The following is a 13,863-nucleotide window of genomic DNA, read 5'->3' as shown; positions in this document are numbered from 1 at the left end:
GGATGGGGAATTTTTTTTCTGTTCGGTTCCTGCCCGGTATATATTGTGGTCCAGTTCCTCTCATAGGGAGGCGTAAATGATGTTTTGATATCCTCGGGCAGTGTGTTTGGGCAAGGGATTTAGATTGTTATTTTTTGGCCCCCCCTATGAAGAACCGAACCACTGTATCGGACAGGGGAAACGGAGACGATAATGATCCCTTGGATGGGACTCTCAAAACAATAAGGGGGGTAATTTGAACATTTGCATACATTTCAATGGTGGGATTCTCTTCATTGCAGAGAAAACTTTTGCTTGCAAAGATTACATTTTAGTCACCAAAATGGGTTGTTGTTAGGTATACATGTCGACTTTGAAAATGCATTTTTAGTAAATTATCCATCATATAAATAAATGGGTGGAAGTTTTCCACGATGCAACAGTGGGAAACCACATCAATGAAGGGGGCCAAGATACAAATTTGTTTAAGAGAGATCCACAATTATGGGTCCTTTGAGGTGTCATCATGCTTAGCGAAATATAACGTTTTACTATTTACCATATGATAGAATGGGGGTTAATTCATGTGATACAGACCACACAAGAATCTCAATGGTACGATTTCAGCTTAAAATGAGTATAGGAAATAGCTAAAATTATAAAAGATGTCATTTTTAATATTCATCTCCATTTGATAGTATCTTGATAATTTTATTAAAACTTTGAATGAGCTCGAGCAACTTTCTTAGCTTACTTTGGAGTAAAATTTGGTCATTGAGATGTATATATGTAGGGGTTTTCTATAACATGGAGTAATTCATGTACTACTAAATTCATGTCGATACATTTATACAAAACTTCTACCCCTGAGCACAAGCAATAGAACCGTTGACAGTCAAGTGAAATTCAATCCACGAAATAATTTGATCTGTGGACAACATCGTTGCGGTAAATGTCATTATACCAAAGGAGTCATTACCGTTAGGGCATAGAGGAGGGGCTCATAAACGTCTATACTGAAAAATCAATGTATTAACAAATGACAAATAGTGAAACGGTATATTTCACTAGGCATAATGGTGGGAGAAACTTTTTTTTATTTTTTTATAACGAAAAAAATGACCTCAAGTTTGATTGGAAATGTGTACATTTTGGATAAACATTAGGGATTTGCCACACATCCCTATGCACAATAAAGTGTTATGTATTTTATCAAAAAAAAATAAAGTGTTATGTTTTATCTTCGGTCACATGACAGTTGACGGATGGATCACATAATATATAGTGAAGAGTTACGTTTCACTATGCATCGTGAAGCCTAATAGTAATTCATGGTAAATTAGAATTCACTGCGTTTACGTGACACTACAAGGCAGGACATATGGCACATAGGGCACACTATGCATAGTAAATCGGTAAGAATGGGGTCGGTCACACGGCCGATTCGGATCAGAATCGGCCTTAAAAGGTGCTGGCCAGTGGCCACTGACCGTCTTAAGTGCTTGATTACTTAACCTCGACCGAGTCGACTCGAAGTCCAAGGGCATTAATTAGTAAATATTAGAAAGTTCAGGGGTAGTATTTGAATTTCCTCATAACCTGGTGAATATATATGTCGGTTAACCCCGATGAGGGTTGGTTCTTGAATCCATCGGTTTCTCAAACAAAGGTTTCTTTCTCCTCCCGCCATTAAAATCATTTTTTCTTCTCAAATCGGAACCCTTCGCCATTGCCCGAATTATCGAATCAAGATAACATTTTTATACATAAAATCCCTTAAATCTCAGTTTAATAACACGCTAAAAAGAAGGGGAAAAAAAAAAGTCATAAGTCACAGATTCACAGAAATTTTTTTCAATCTCAAGTTTCAGAAATGACCACCACCCACCGCTCAAATCTGTTCTTCTCAAGAATTGATCTGAACCTCTAAAGCCCTAATAGAGATCTTAGAGATGTCATGGGGATTGGGATGGAAGCGTCCTTCTGAGATTTTCCATCTCACCCTCATCTATGGCAACGTCGATGATGTCGATCTTGAGGATCCCATCGATTCTCCTACTACTACGCCTTCCACTCCTTCTACCCCTTCTACACAAGAACAAGAATTGGGGTTTCGGATTGAACTTGAGTGGAATGCTGGTGATGACGAAGATCAGGTCGCTCTCAGGCTTCAATCTCAGCTCATGGTTGCAATTCCGCCTCCGCAAGAATCTGTTGTGCTTAAGCTTAGTCCCCAGGATGAGAATGTGGATGTCGATATGACGGTCGTGAAGCAGAGAGAGCCTCTCCGAGTGATTAAACTGTTGAAGCCTTTAGGATCGCACAGCGATGGGATCGGTGTTCTTACGCGGCTCATACGATCCAGTCTAGCGTCTTCTTCTGGAATTTCCGATGGCTATGCAGACCACTGGAACAGCGTCACCGTGCTGAGCCTCTGTGGATGCGGTTTGACGGTGAGTGCCAACCTCAATTGACAATCTTTTTGCGATTCAATTTTAATTTCTTCTATTTCTTTGATGATTTGGGATCATTCGGGTTTAGAATTCATCATTTTTTTTCAAACGTTGGAAAAGATGGACTGATCGACTTTCTCAGCTGCTTATTCGCGTGCATTTTATATTTTTTTTAGTCTTTGGTTCAATTTCAAATGATTTGCTGATCTTTTTTTTTTTGGTGAATGAGTTGCTGATCTTATTTCAGCTTTCTAGTTTTCATTGATGTCTACCATAATCTGAACCTTAATTTTTAAGTAAATGCTTTGATGACTACGAATGAATTCTTCTCGCGCATGAGGAACATTCGAACCCACATTCTGGAATTTCTATTAGACGACATGAACATGTTTATTAGCTCCTAAATTATAAAGTTACTAGGTATTCTGTTTAACTTAAATAGTTTAGACAAATCCTTTCACAGTAAAAAGAAAGGCAGCACCGTTCACATTCAAAGTAAATGACCGACCTCTCCGGCGAAGCTGTGAGGGTTTCTTCAGGATTGGGTTGAATCCTAAGTACGGATCATGATCCAATGTTGAATTTGGACTGAGAACATTTTCTTTTTCATGTTGAAGGCATTTGTTGTCCGTCTCAAATGTGTAATTTTCCACCCTTCCTCCCTTTTCAATTTGTAGTGAAATTTCTCAGATGATGCGTTCTTGTGCTCAAAATCCACCTTTACTGTGATGAGTGGATGCTGTATATCCCATAGGGCATATAGCATGTTTTTGTCTTATTTCATTCCCATGATAATAGTTTACGTGATGATAATATTACTTTATTTGCATAATTTTGAAATCATCTTGATTTGTCTAGGAGTCCCCAATCTGTTATTCTTCTTCTTAATTGGGTCATATATAATCTGAGATATCATTATGTACTTTGGTCATTATCAGGTACTCCCAGTAGGGTTAACTCGGTTACCACTTCTTGAGAAGCTATATCTTGATAATAATAAGCTATCACTTCTGCCACCAGAGCTTGGTGAATTGAAAATTTTGAAAGTTCTCAGAGTTGACTACAACATGCTGGTTTCAGTGCCCGGTAAGCTTGAAATTTGTGCTTTGGTGTTTGATTTAAATGCTGCTTATCCTACTTGGTTAGCCATCCAAGATTGGATGTGTGGCTGAGTCATTCTTATGCATGTCATTCATTTCTGATTGCTGGAAACCTGTAAGCAGTAGAGCTTAGACAGTGTGTTGGACTGGTGGAGTTGTCACTGGAGCACAACAAATTGGTCCGGCCCCTTCTTGATTTCAGGTCATTCAATCGGCAATCTGCATGTTGATTCAGCCTTTCCTTTTTCCCCTTGGTATCAGTTTTGGTTGGTCTGATGTTTCTATCCAGTTTAATGGCAGGGCTATGGCTGAGCTACGTGTTCTTAGGCTATTTGGAAATCCTCTTGAATTCCTCCCGGAAATTTTGCCCTTGCATAAGCTCCGCCACTTGTCACTTGCAAATATCAGGATTGAGGCCGATGAGAACTTAAAATCTGTGAATGTGCAAATAGAGGTAATGGAGGATCTAGCTGAGTTGGCAGGAGTGTTGGTCACTTAAATCTTTGTTCTGTAACATATGGTTTCTAATGGTTGCAGACAGAGAACAGTTCCTACTTCATTGCGTCTAGGCACAAACTGAGTGCTTTCTTCTCTCTTATATTCCGATTTTCCTCTTGTCATCACCCTTTACTAGCATCTGCGCTGGCCAAAATCATGCAAGACCATGGAAACCGTATAGTTGTCGGTAAAGATGAGAATGCAGTCAGGCAGCTTATAAGTATGATAAGCAGTGATAATCGCCATGTGGTATGTAGATAACTTTAGCTTTTGCTTTTGTTTGTTGAACGTCTGAACAAAGCCTTCTCCCAACTAAATTGGGTTGGCTACATGAATCCTGTTTCACCATTGTACCCTGTTTAAATGAGCCCATATTTTTGTTGTTGTGCCATCTTAAATTGCTCTGCATTTTGGCAGGTTGAACAAGCTTGTTCTGCTCTTTCATCTCTTGCTGCGGACGTTTCTGTAGCTATGCAGCTGATGAAGTCTGACATAATGCAACCTGTTGAAACAGTATTGAGATCTACGGCCCCTGAAGAAGTTATTTCTGTTTTGCAAGTTGTGGTCAACTTAGCCTTTGCCTCTGATAGTGTAGCTCAGAAGATTTTGACCAAGGATGTATTAAAATCACTGAAAGTACTATGTGCTCATAAAAACCCAGAGGCAAGTCTAACAGTATGTTGATGAATTTTCTTGCTTTCTTTTTAAGGGGGGTGTTAGGCTTCCCTGTATTATTATATGGCCCTGCTATATTGTATATTTGTATTTTATCTTTCATCAGGTGCAAAGATTAGCTTTATTGGCTGTTGGTAATTTAGCTTTCTGTCTGGAGAATCGGCGGACTCTTGTTACTTCTGAAAGTTTGCGGGAACTTCTCGTACGATTGACAGTTGCTTCTGCGCCACGTGTGCATAAAGCTGCGGCTCGGGCTTTGGCAATTCTTGGTTTGTTTCTTACTTCTCATATCTTTCGAGTATGCTTGTCCTGTGTACTTTTAAATCTCTAACCCTGCATGTTCCTTTTGTGCCTATAGGAGAGAATGAGATACTGCGGAGAGCAATAAGAGGAAGGCCAGTTGCAAAGCAAGGACTGCGTATACTAACAATGGATGGGGGTGGCATGAAAGGTCTGGCGACAGTGCAGATGCTTAAACAAATTGAACAAGGGACGGGAAAGCGTATACATGAATTGTTTGACCTAATCTGTGGCACATCCACGGGTGGTATGCTTGCTGTTGCTCTTGGAATCAAATTAATGACCTTGGATCAGTGTGAAGAAATTTACAAGGAACTTGGTAGGTACACTTCATTATGGCATGGAATGTGCTAAGCTGCACTTATTTTCTTATTTAATTTGTGCCATTAAAAAATTTTGTCCCTCAGGCAAACTTGTGTTCACTGATCCTGTCCCGAAGGACAATGAAGCTGCAACTTGGAGAGAAAAGCTGGATCAACTTTACAAAAGTTCATCACAGAGCTTTAGGGTTGTTGTTCATGGATCTAAAGTATGGAATAATCATAAGTTACTTTGATTGCTTTCTGGAAATTCCGCTGTATGCATTTTTTATACTTCTGAGAATATCATGGGTTTTTTTAGATGGTCAGAAAGATAATAGATTCTTGAATTTTTAGATAGGCTGGATATCTGGTTGGAAAGATTTTGCTAAAAATATTGCAAGATTTTGATAAATGAGATTATCTCACTCTTATTCATATTTTGTATGCATCTTATTCAGTATTTTAAAATTCCTTACAGTTCTCCGCCAAATAAATAAATAGCCCCCCTGCTGAAGCTGTGAAAGTAAAATTATTATTTTTCCTGAGTTCTCCTGACATTTATATTATTGAGGACAAGATTTATGACTAGGCCCCAATGCTGCACAGCTTACATTAAATTTGGCTTACAGCACAGTGCAGATCAGTTTGAGAAGTTGTTAAGGGAGATGTGTGCTGATGAGGATGGAGACCTTTTGATTGAGTCGGCTGCGAAAAGCATCCCCAAAGTTTTTGTGGTATCAACTTTGGTCAGCGTGGTGCCAGCTCAGCCATTCATATTCCGCAATTATCAGGTTCAATTCTAAGATATCTTAAGCTGTTTTGACCTACACATCTTCCATCTTCTGTTAGTTTAGAAGAGAGTAGTTTGTATCTGATCTCTCAAGAGTCTGAAGGTCATGTATGGTAATCATCAAACTTTCTTCAAACTATTCTTTTGATAAGCTTAACCTTTTTCTCATTCTGACGTGCAGTATCCTATTGGAACACTAGAAATGCCTTTGGGAACGGGAGAGAGTCCAGCTCTTACTGGGCTTGGAACAGTGGCTACTGGCACTCAAACTGGCTTTAAGCGCAGTGCTTTTATAGGAAGTTGCAAGCATCATATTTGGCAGGCTATAAGAGCATCATCTGCTGCTCCATATTATCTTGATGATTTTTCTGATGGTATCCTCTCTGAATGCTTAATTGTTCAATCCTTTGGTACTTTCTTTCCTTCACGTCCTAAATATTATGTTTCAAATTCTTCCTGCTCCTAAATGTTTGTTTATTGTCCCATATTTTCTTCTAGATGTGAACCGCTGGCAAGATGGTGCAATAGTAGCGAATAATCCCACTGCTTTTGCCATAAGAGAAGCACAACTTCTATGGCCTGATGCCAAAATTGACTGTTTAGTTTCCATTGGATGTGGTTCTGTTCCAACCAAGGTAATGACATAAATTCTTTTATTAAACCCCCTCCTCCCATAGAAAAAAGGGCGGGGAAATTTTTTCGGGCTTTCTTAGGGGGCATGGAAAAGGATAGATCATTGATCTCTTTTGAGAAAATGAATTTGGATTTGAGTTAATTTTCTTTCTTGTCATAAAGAGTGAATAAAATATCATGATATTTCTTAGGGCAAGAGATCGCTGTCTGGTCGTGTAGTGCCTACACCAGTGTGGGGGCCAATGAGAGTGTGCGCAGGGGGATTTGGGATCCCATTCTCGTACGAGAACACCTCACAGGTGTAGAGATGGAATACACCATGTGGGTCCCACCTGGGGTGGATTCCAGCTGTACGTCTGTGAGGCGTTCTCGTACCAATTCAAAGATGTGGTTGTTTACATCTCTGCTGTACTATTCAATGCTGTTGCATCACCTGCAATCCATCTTATACTCTTCTAAACCAAAACTAACCACTGCCAATGTCGTTGCTACTGCCTCCGCCACCATCAATTCCCCATCATTGACCACCATCGAGGCACTCATCTCTTGATTTGTAGCTGATGAACTCAGAAAGGGTGCTGACGTCGTGGAAGCCCTCGAATGTGAACACATAACCACTGTCTTCGTCTACCCAGGTGGAAATACACCAATCCCTTTCCCCTTTCCTTACCCCGCCTCGCAGAGAGATGCAGCAGTGGTGGTGGGTTGCAATGACGGGGGTGTGGAGGGTGCAATAGCAGTGGAGAGAGAAATGCAGTGGAGGATGGATTTGAATGACTAGATGCTTCTTGTTCCATCCGATAGTAAATAATGTGCTAGCATGCAAGATTCTATTATACATCACTAGCCTGTAGCATAGTTGTCACGGCGTCTAGGCAAACCAAGGTGTTGGAGGGGGCATGGATGCAAGGCGACCAAGTTGACCAAAACGCCCGCCTAGGCGACACTAGTTGTCAAGGCAGTCACCTAAGCAATGCCTTGACCTAATTTTTATAACTATTCTAAAGTAATTTAGAAATTGAGAATTTTAAGTTTTTTATTCTAGCATGGGATGTCTTCATTTACTTTCTATTCTCAAATGTTACTATATTTTTAAGAGGGGGGGGGGGGGAGGGGTATGGATTCACTTGGGCATTGAGTACTTTAGTTTAAAAGTTGGACTGGACCAGCCAATCAAACTGGATTTTTCTTTCTAGTTCAAGTACACCCAAAACCGATGGGGGTTGAAACTGCATCCCAGCTTGTTTTCAAGGTTGTCTTGAGACTCGGGTGTTTTTCTTTTAAATCCTTTTGCTTTATTTCTTTTAATTTTAAAACTTTTTTAAACTTATTTGGATAAACCAGTTTTGATCAGTTGACAGACTTAACACCCGGTTGAACAAGGTCAAGGTGGAATTGAACACTCTAACCGTTTAATCATCATTCCAATTTTAAAAGAATGTATATACTTGTAGGCTTTTAGAGTGGAAGAAGAAGAAGAGAAGAAACTTCAAGAGAGCAGCCACGGTTTTGGTTTGGTGTGTTATGTCTCAAAAACAAGAGACTAACATGCTTATATTGAAAAGAATTTATAATTACACACAGGCCCTTGGCCTCATACAAATGACATAAAGAATACATAAAAGAGGGGTTATGTACATATATACCCCTGATACAACTATTCTTAACAATACTTCTATTGAGTATTACAAAGTATGTACCATAGGAATATGCTTTAGGCACAAGGGAGTTGATTGCTCTGTTTTGCTAAGTTTGGATCCTAAACTTGGGCTTGTTCTAAAATTTGGGCCATATGTTTGGCCATGCTTGGACTTTGATCCTATAAAATTTTCATATGTACATACTATATACAGAAGTGCATAAATCAAATAATAATGATTTATGTCTTATCCAGATCCTTCCATCTTTAGGATCCATTTGGATTTTGAATTAGTGTGGATCACATACATATTCCGATCGAGACCTGTATATATTCAGATCTACGTCAATCTAATCCATTTGTAGTTTTTTGCTGTTTATTTACACTAAAATTGAATAACAATGAAGAAAATAGTGAATAACTCAAAGTTGTTTCTATCAAACAATCAACTATATATATTTTGGTATGAAAGTTGCTATTTGTAAGTTTTTCTATTGTTAAATTATGTAAGAGACTATAAATTTGTTTCGTGTTTGATAATTATAGGCCCGAAAAGGTGGGTGGCGTTATCTGGACACTGGGCAAGTATTGATTGAGAGTGCGTGTTCAGTGGATCGAGTCGAGGAAGAACTAAACACATTGCTACCCATGCTTCCTGAAATTCAATATTTCCGGTTTAACCCAGGTAAATTTTTGACTAAGGAATTCTTCTCATTGTCTACAGACAGGCACGGGGACATTTTCTGTTTGGATTTTCTCTGTTTCACCTCAAAACTTTAGTCATGTAGTCTTGTTGTTGACTTGTACTTTACCTAAAGTGGTTTTTTTTTTTCTTTTTAAAGTTTGAATCAAGAAAAAAACTTACTTAACTTGCAACTTACTATTAAAGAACTGTGGAGTTCTAATTCAGCTTTGCCATTTTCGGTTCACATGCATAGTTGATGAGCGGTGTGGTATGGAGCTGGATGAAACTGATCCTGCAATTTGGCTGAAGTTGGAAGCTGCTACAGAGGAATTCATGCAAAACAATTATCAGGCTTTTAAGAATGTATGTGAAAGACTACTTCTACCATTCCAAAATGAGGAAAAGTGGTCAGAAACGTTGAAACCTCTGAATTTTGATAAAGCAAAAACTTCAAATACAGGTGTGTGTGGTTTCTCGTCATTCCTCTCTGTCACTTTCCAAGGGAAGCTTGTTTTTCATTGTCTGATGCAAAGTTTCAATCTGGAATGCTGCAGTTACAGATGAGAATAGCCCTTCATTAGGTTGGAGGCGTATGGTACTTCTTGTAGAAGCCTCTCATAGTCCTGATTCAGGGAGAATTGTTCACCATGCTCGGTCTCTTGAGACCTTCTGTGCCCGTAATGGAATAAGATTATCGATTGTGAATAGGATAGGGGGATTTTCAAAGGCAGTGCCTGCAACAACATTTCCAACACCATTTACATCGCCTATGTTCACTGGAAGCTTTCCTTCAAGCCCACTTCCATTCAGTCCTGATATTGATCTGCAGAGGATTAGCCGAATAGATTTAGTCCCACCACTAAGCTTGGATGGATTTCAATCTGGGAAGGCACCTGGTTCACCCCCAAAATCTCCTTCGGGAACCTGGCAACTTAGCTTACCTGCTCGATCATTGCATGAGAAGCTACAAAATTTGCCCCAGGTGGGCATTATACATTTGGCTCTTCAAAATGATTCAGTTGGTTCAATACTAAGGTGAAATATTTCTTGCCTGCTTTTTGTTGATATCCCCATTCCCTGACATTCAAACTGTTAGATACATGTTTGAGTCCTAACCTGTTTTATGTTTGCAGTTGGCAGAATGATGTATTTGTGGTTGCTGAACCTGGGGAACTTGCAGATAGATTTGTACAGAGTGTTAAATTTAGTCTGGTGTCAACAATGCGTGATCGCAGCAGAAAGGATGCATCAGCACTAGCAAATGTTTCTACTGTGGCTGATTTGGTTGCATACAGGCCATACTTCCAAGTTGGAGGTATTGTCCATCGGTATATTGGGCGTCAAACACAAGTAGGTTTCTCATTGTTAGTTAATCTTATCTGATTCTTCACTCTTTGGATGCGAGAAAAACTAATCGCTAATATGATGAATACTTGAAGGTTATGGAAGATGACCAGGAAATTGGGGCATACATGTTTCGCCGGACAGTGCCTTCTATGCACCTAACACCAGAAGATGTTCGTTGGATGGTATATTTGCAGACTCTGTTTTAGTTTTCTTCTACTGTATTAATGGCAGCAGATGAAATTTCCAATATATATTTCCATGTTGACTCCTTGTTTATCCTATTTAGCACTATACTAGAGATTTTATTTATTTATTTATTTTTTGCAATCCACTCTGTCCAAAGGGAGAAGGTTAAGCCTTCTTGGCAAAATTTCTCTCTTCCCCTTGTCAAACTATATGCTTCTATTGTAGTACTTGATTTTGATTTCTCGATCTCAATGACCAAAAATTGGCAATTAATGCTAGAAGAAGCTATAGAGTACGTGGAAAATTGCAGAAAGATTTCATTTTATATTTAAGAATTGTTCAATTAATTGAGTTCAAATAAGTCGTATCTTGTTTAGTTATTATTAAGATACTAAAAAAATGTGTTTTTGAGGGTGGGGGGGGGGGGGGGAGGAAGGTCAAGCTGGAGGTAACAGACCCCCCCAATGATGTTTACATTGTGATATCTTCAATGTAATGGGCCTAGCAATTAGCTTTCGTTTCCTACTTTTATTGGTGTACTCGCAGTAGAAAATCACTTGGCAGTTTCATGGCAAGGGGGAATCTATTGTGAGCTTCTCTTCCTATCACATTATGAATCTTCCAGAAAGAATCTGTAGAAAATGATTGGAGAATGTGTTTCCTTGATAGATTTTAAATATCTATACTTTCTAGAAATCTCACTGATGCAGAATTATCACCAAATTGGGCTTCTTTTATTAGGAATAAGTCTAGGGTTGGGATATATATATGTTGGGCCTTTGATCCCAAGGGTTTTCTATGTAATAGGCCACTTTAATGAGCCTAAACTAGGGGTATATAGGTTACATACGGGATTAGTCCAATACTTAGTTTATTTTTATGTTTTTAATTGAACCAGTTCAAATTGGTTGCATCCAATTGGTTCAATTTAAGTGATCATGTGACTTAGTTAAGTGGTCATCTGACAACTTAAGTGGTCATGTGATGTAAGTTGGGCTAGATTAGGACTCTATAAGTCCAACTATGTTTTGAGTCTATTTTCTTTAGTATTTCAGTTTCCTAGTCAGTTTAAGTTACCTAATAGGTTCGGGATAGGGTTAGGCCTTTCCTTTTTAGTGTCTAAGTCTATTTTTGAGTCTTCTATATAAGTTTGTAAGGGAGGCCAGCATTGAATACGAATTTGATTAATGAAAAGCTTTTGTTTTTTGCCATTGCTGTTGCCCTGCTCTGTTGAGTGTGCATCATTGTAGTTCTATCAAGGTGGAAAGGGACTGGTGGAATCCGGTTGACTCCTTACACCGTGACGGTTGGGAGGATCCTCGTCAATTCGAAGGTGGTTCTATCCTTCACATCTGTTCAAGCTGCTGCCAGTGGAATCTCCAGTAAGTTTGACACCCAATTTCTTCTTCTAACCCTCTAATCCTTTCCCCCAATCGATCCCCTTTATTTTTTGTTTGAATCCCATAAACCCCAACTCCATTAAACCCTAGATCTTGCTGCCCAGCCATATTTAACCATTACAATTACTTCAAATTCAAACCGCAGCCTCTTTAACACCCCCTACACTCGACCCAAGCTGCTGCCCCTATTTGTCTTTCAAAACCCTAAATTTGACCTAATTTCTAAAACCTGAAACCCTAACCCTAATTTCTGGAATTTTGAATTCTCATCTAAACCTAACCAAATCTAGCTTTCTAAACTCCCCAAAACCTGCCTAGTTTAATCGTATAAACTATATTCCCATTATCCTACCCTTACCCTAGGAATTGACCTAAATCCTAGTGCTGTCCATTCGAACCAGCAGCCCCTTTTGTTATTTGATCCTGTTGTTTGGCTTCTAATAGGTCTCCTACCTATCTAGGACTACATTACTCACAGCCGTTTTCTATAAATTAGAAAGACTTTGCAATATATGCAATTTTATTTAGTCACGCAGTAATTTTATGAATCTCTTGTAGAACATTGCAAGTTTTTTGAAAATGTAAGATCTGCTGCAGAGGTAGCAAGAAATATATGCTTTTGATTAAGTTGCTTCCATTGTACTATTGTTGTGTTCATTTTGTTTTACCCTGCTCATCCAGCTGCTGCTTGATGCTTGTGAAATCTTTAGGTTGGAGCATGGAGGGACAGGATCATTATATGTACTGGAACATATGGGCCTACACCCAGTTTAGTGAAAGCCTTTCTGAACTCTGGTGCCAAAGCTGTTATTTCGCCATCAACGTTACCACCAGAAACACCCTTGACACCATTTCATGGGTCAGGTGAGTTCAATATACCAGAGAATGGGAAGTTTGAAATTGGAGAGGAGGGAGACGATGAAGAGGTGGAACCTCCAAGTCCAGTGAGTGACTGGGATGACAGCGAACCAGAAAAAAGCTATGGGCATTCAACAGCTTGGGTGGACAATGAAGAAGAGGAATTGTCAAGGTTTGTTTGTCAATTATATGATGCATTATTCCGGGAAGGTGCTACAATAGATATGGCCCTTAAACAGGCTCATGGTTCGCATTCAAAACTGAGATATTCATGTCATCTTCCCAAAACACCATAGATTGTACAGTATGTAAGCATACATAAAAGAAAATAAAAGCATTCATATATAATAATCAAATAATTGAGAAAATAAGAGAAAAAAAATGCAATTTTGAGGCTGGCAAAATTTTGTGTGTTGTAATATTTTCTGTTACAGTATGCTAGTTTATTTCATTATAATTCGTAGCAATTTGTATTTATTTACAGAGAACGATTTTATACAGAAATTTTTTGGTACTTGATCTTATAGAGAATATGGATTAGGTTGTTTATTAGAATTTCACTCTGGTTACATTCGGAACTGGAAAAGCCGGCTCCTAGGCCCCTAGACGTCTCCAGAGATATCAAACATGAAACTGTAATATGTATTTCTGTTCAGTTCAGCTTCAGTATCGGGATGATAAAACCAAGGCAAAAGGGAGCTAGAAATATAAAGGGGAAGAAAATTACTAGAGTGGTAAAAATTAGGTTTCGATTAACAAAATTACCCAGTGAGTTTGTCTTTCCCTTGTTTCCCAAATGAATGATGCTTATGACCATTCTATACAAAGTAGTAGTAGCTGTCAAGGTTCACCATTGTTAGCTTTTCTCAAAGAGAATTTGACGCCAAAATCGAGTTGCAATTCCTTTTTCTTTTTTCTTTTTTAAATTGGGACTGAAAATTATATTGCCCAAGGCCAGGGCAGCAAATCTGCATCAACTGGAGCCAGATCTGAGCCCAAATCTAGCAACCGCTTAAGA

At 38.9% G+C, this 13,863-nt stretch overlaps 1 protein-coding gene across 3 annotated transcripts; it reads left to right on the top strand.

Annotated features, from left to right (window-relative positions):
• The first annotated feature begins 1,881 nt into the window (after positions 1-1,881).
• LOC122639964 (phospholipase A I) lies at positions 1,882-13,312 on the top strand. Of its 3 annotated transcripts, none has more exons than XM_043833030.1 (18): positions 1,882-2,432; positions 3,371-3,518; positions 3,656-3,734; positions 3,833-3,986; positions 4,070-4,279; positions 4,448-4,693; positions 4,812-4,974; positions 5,064-5,324; positions 5,413-5,534; positions 5,937-6,098; positions 6,279-6,471; positions 6,596-6,732; positions 8,916-9,054; positions 9,308-9,514; positions 9,609-10,089; positions 10,188-10,404; positions 10,494-10,583; positions 12,698-13,312. In XM_043833030.1, the coding sequence occupies exons 1-18, from the start codon at positions 1,932-1,934 to the stop codon at positions 13,139-13,141; spliced, it is 3,954 nt and encodes a 1,317-aa protein (XP_043688965.1). In that variant the 5' UTR covers positions 1,882-1,931; the 3' UTR covers positions 13,142-13,312. The 3 variants fall into 3 exon arrangements, with proteins under 3 accessions (XP_043688965.1, XP_043688964.1, XP_043688966.1); XM_043833029.1 differs by having other exon boundaries at positions 3,653-3,734; XM_043833031.1 differs by lacking the exons at positions 1,882-2,432; positions 3,371-3,518 and having other exon boundaries at positions 3,822-3,986.
• The last annotated feature ends 551 nt before the right edge of the window (positions 13,313-13,863 follow it).

This window comes from Telopea speciosissima, chromosome 9 (assembly GCF_018873765.1).
Source record: "Telopea speciosissima isolate NSW1024214 ecotype Mountain lineage chromosome 9, Tspe_v1, whole genome shotgun sequence".
Lineage (NCBI taxonomy): Eukaryota > Viridiplantae > Streptophyta > Magnoliopsida > Proteales > Proteaceae > Telopea > Telopea speciosissima.
Note: the sequence above shows the minus strand (reverse complement) of the source record. Positions and strands in the feature narration are given on the sequence as shown.

Excerpts from the sequence above, each read along its gene's own strand:
- LOC122639964 (XM_043833029.1), top strand. The coding sequence starts at position 1,932 with ATGTCATGGGGATTGGGATGGAAGCGTCCTTCTGAGATTTTCCATCTC. Across the intron at positions 5,325-5,412 it reads AGAAATTTACAAGGAACTTG|GCAAACTTGTGTTCACTGAT; the intron begins GTAGGTACACTT and ends TTTGTCCCTCAG. Across the intron at positions 5,535-5,936 it reads TTGTTGTTCATGGATCTAAA|CACAGTGCAGATCAGTTTGA; the intron begins GTATGGAATAAT and ends TTTGGCTTACAG.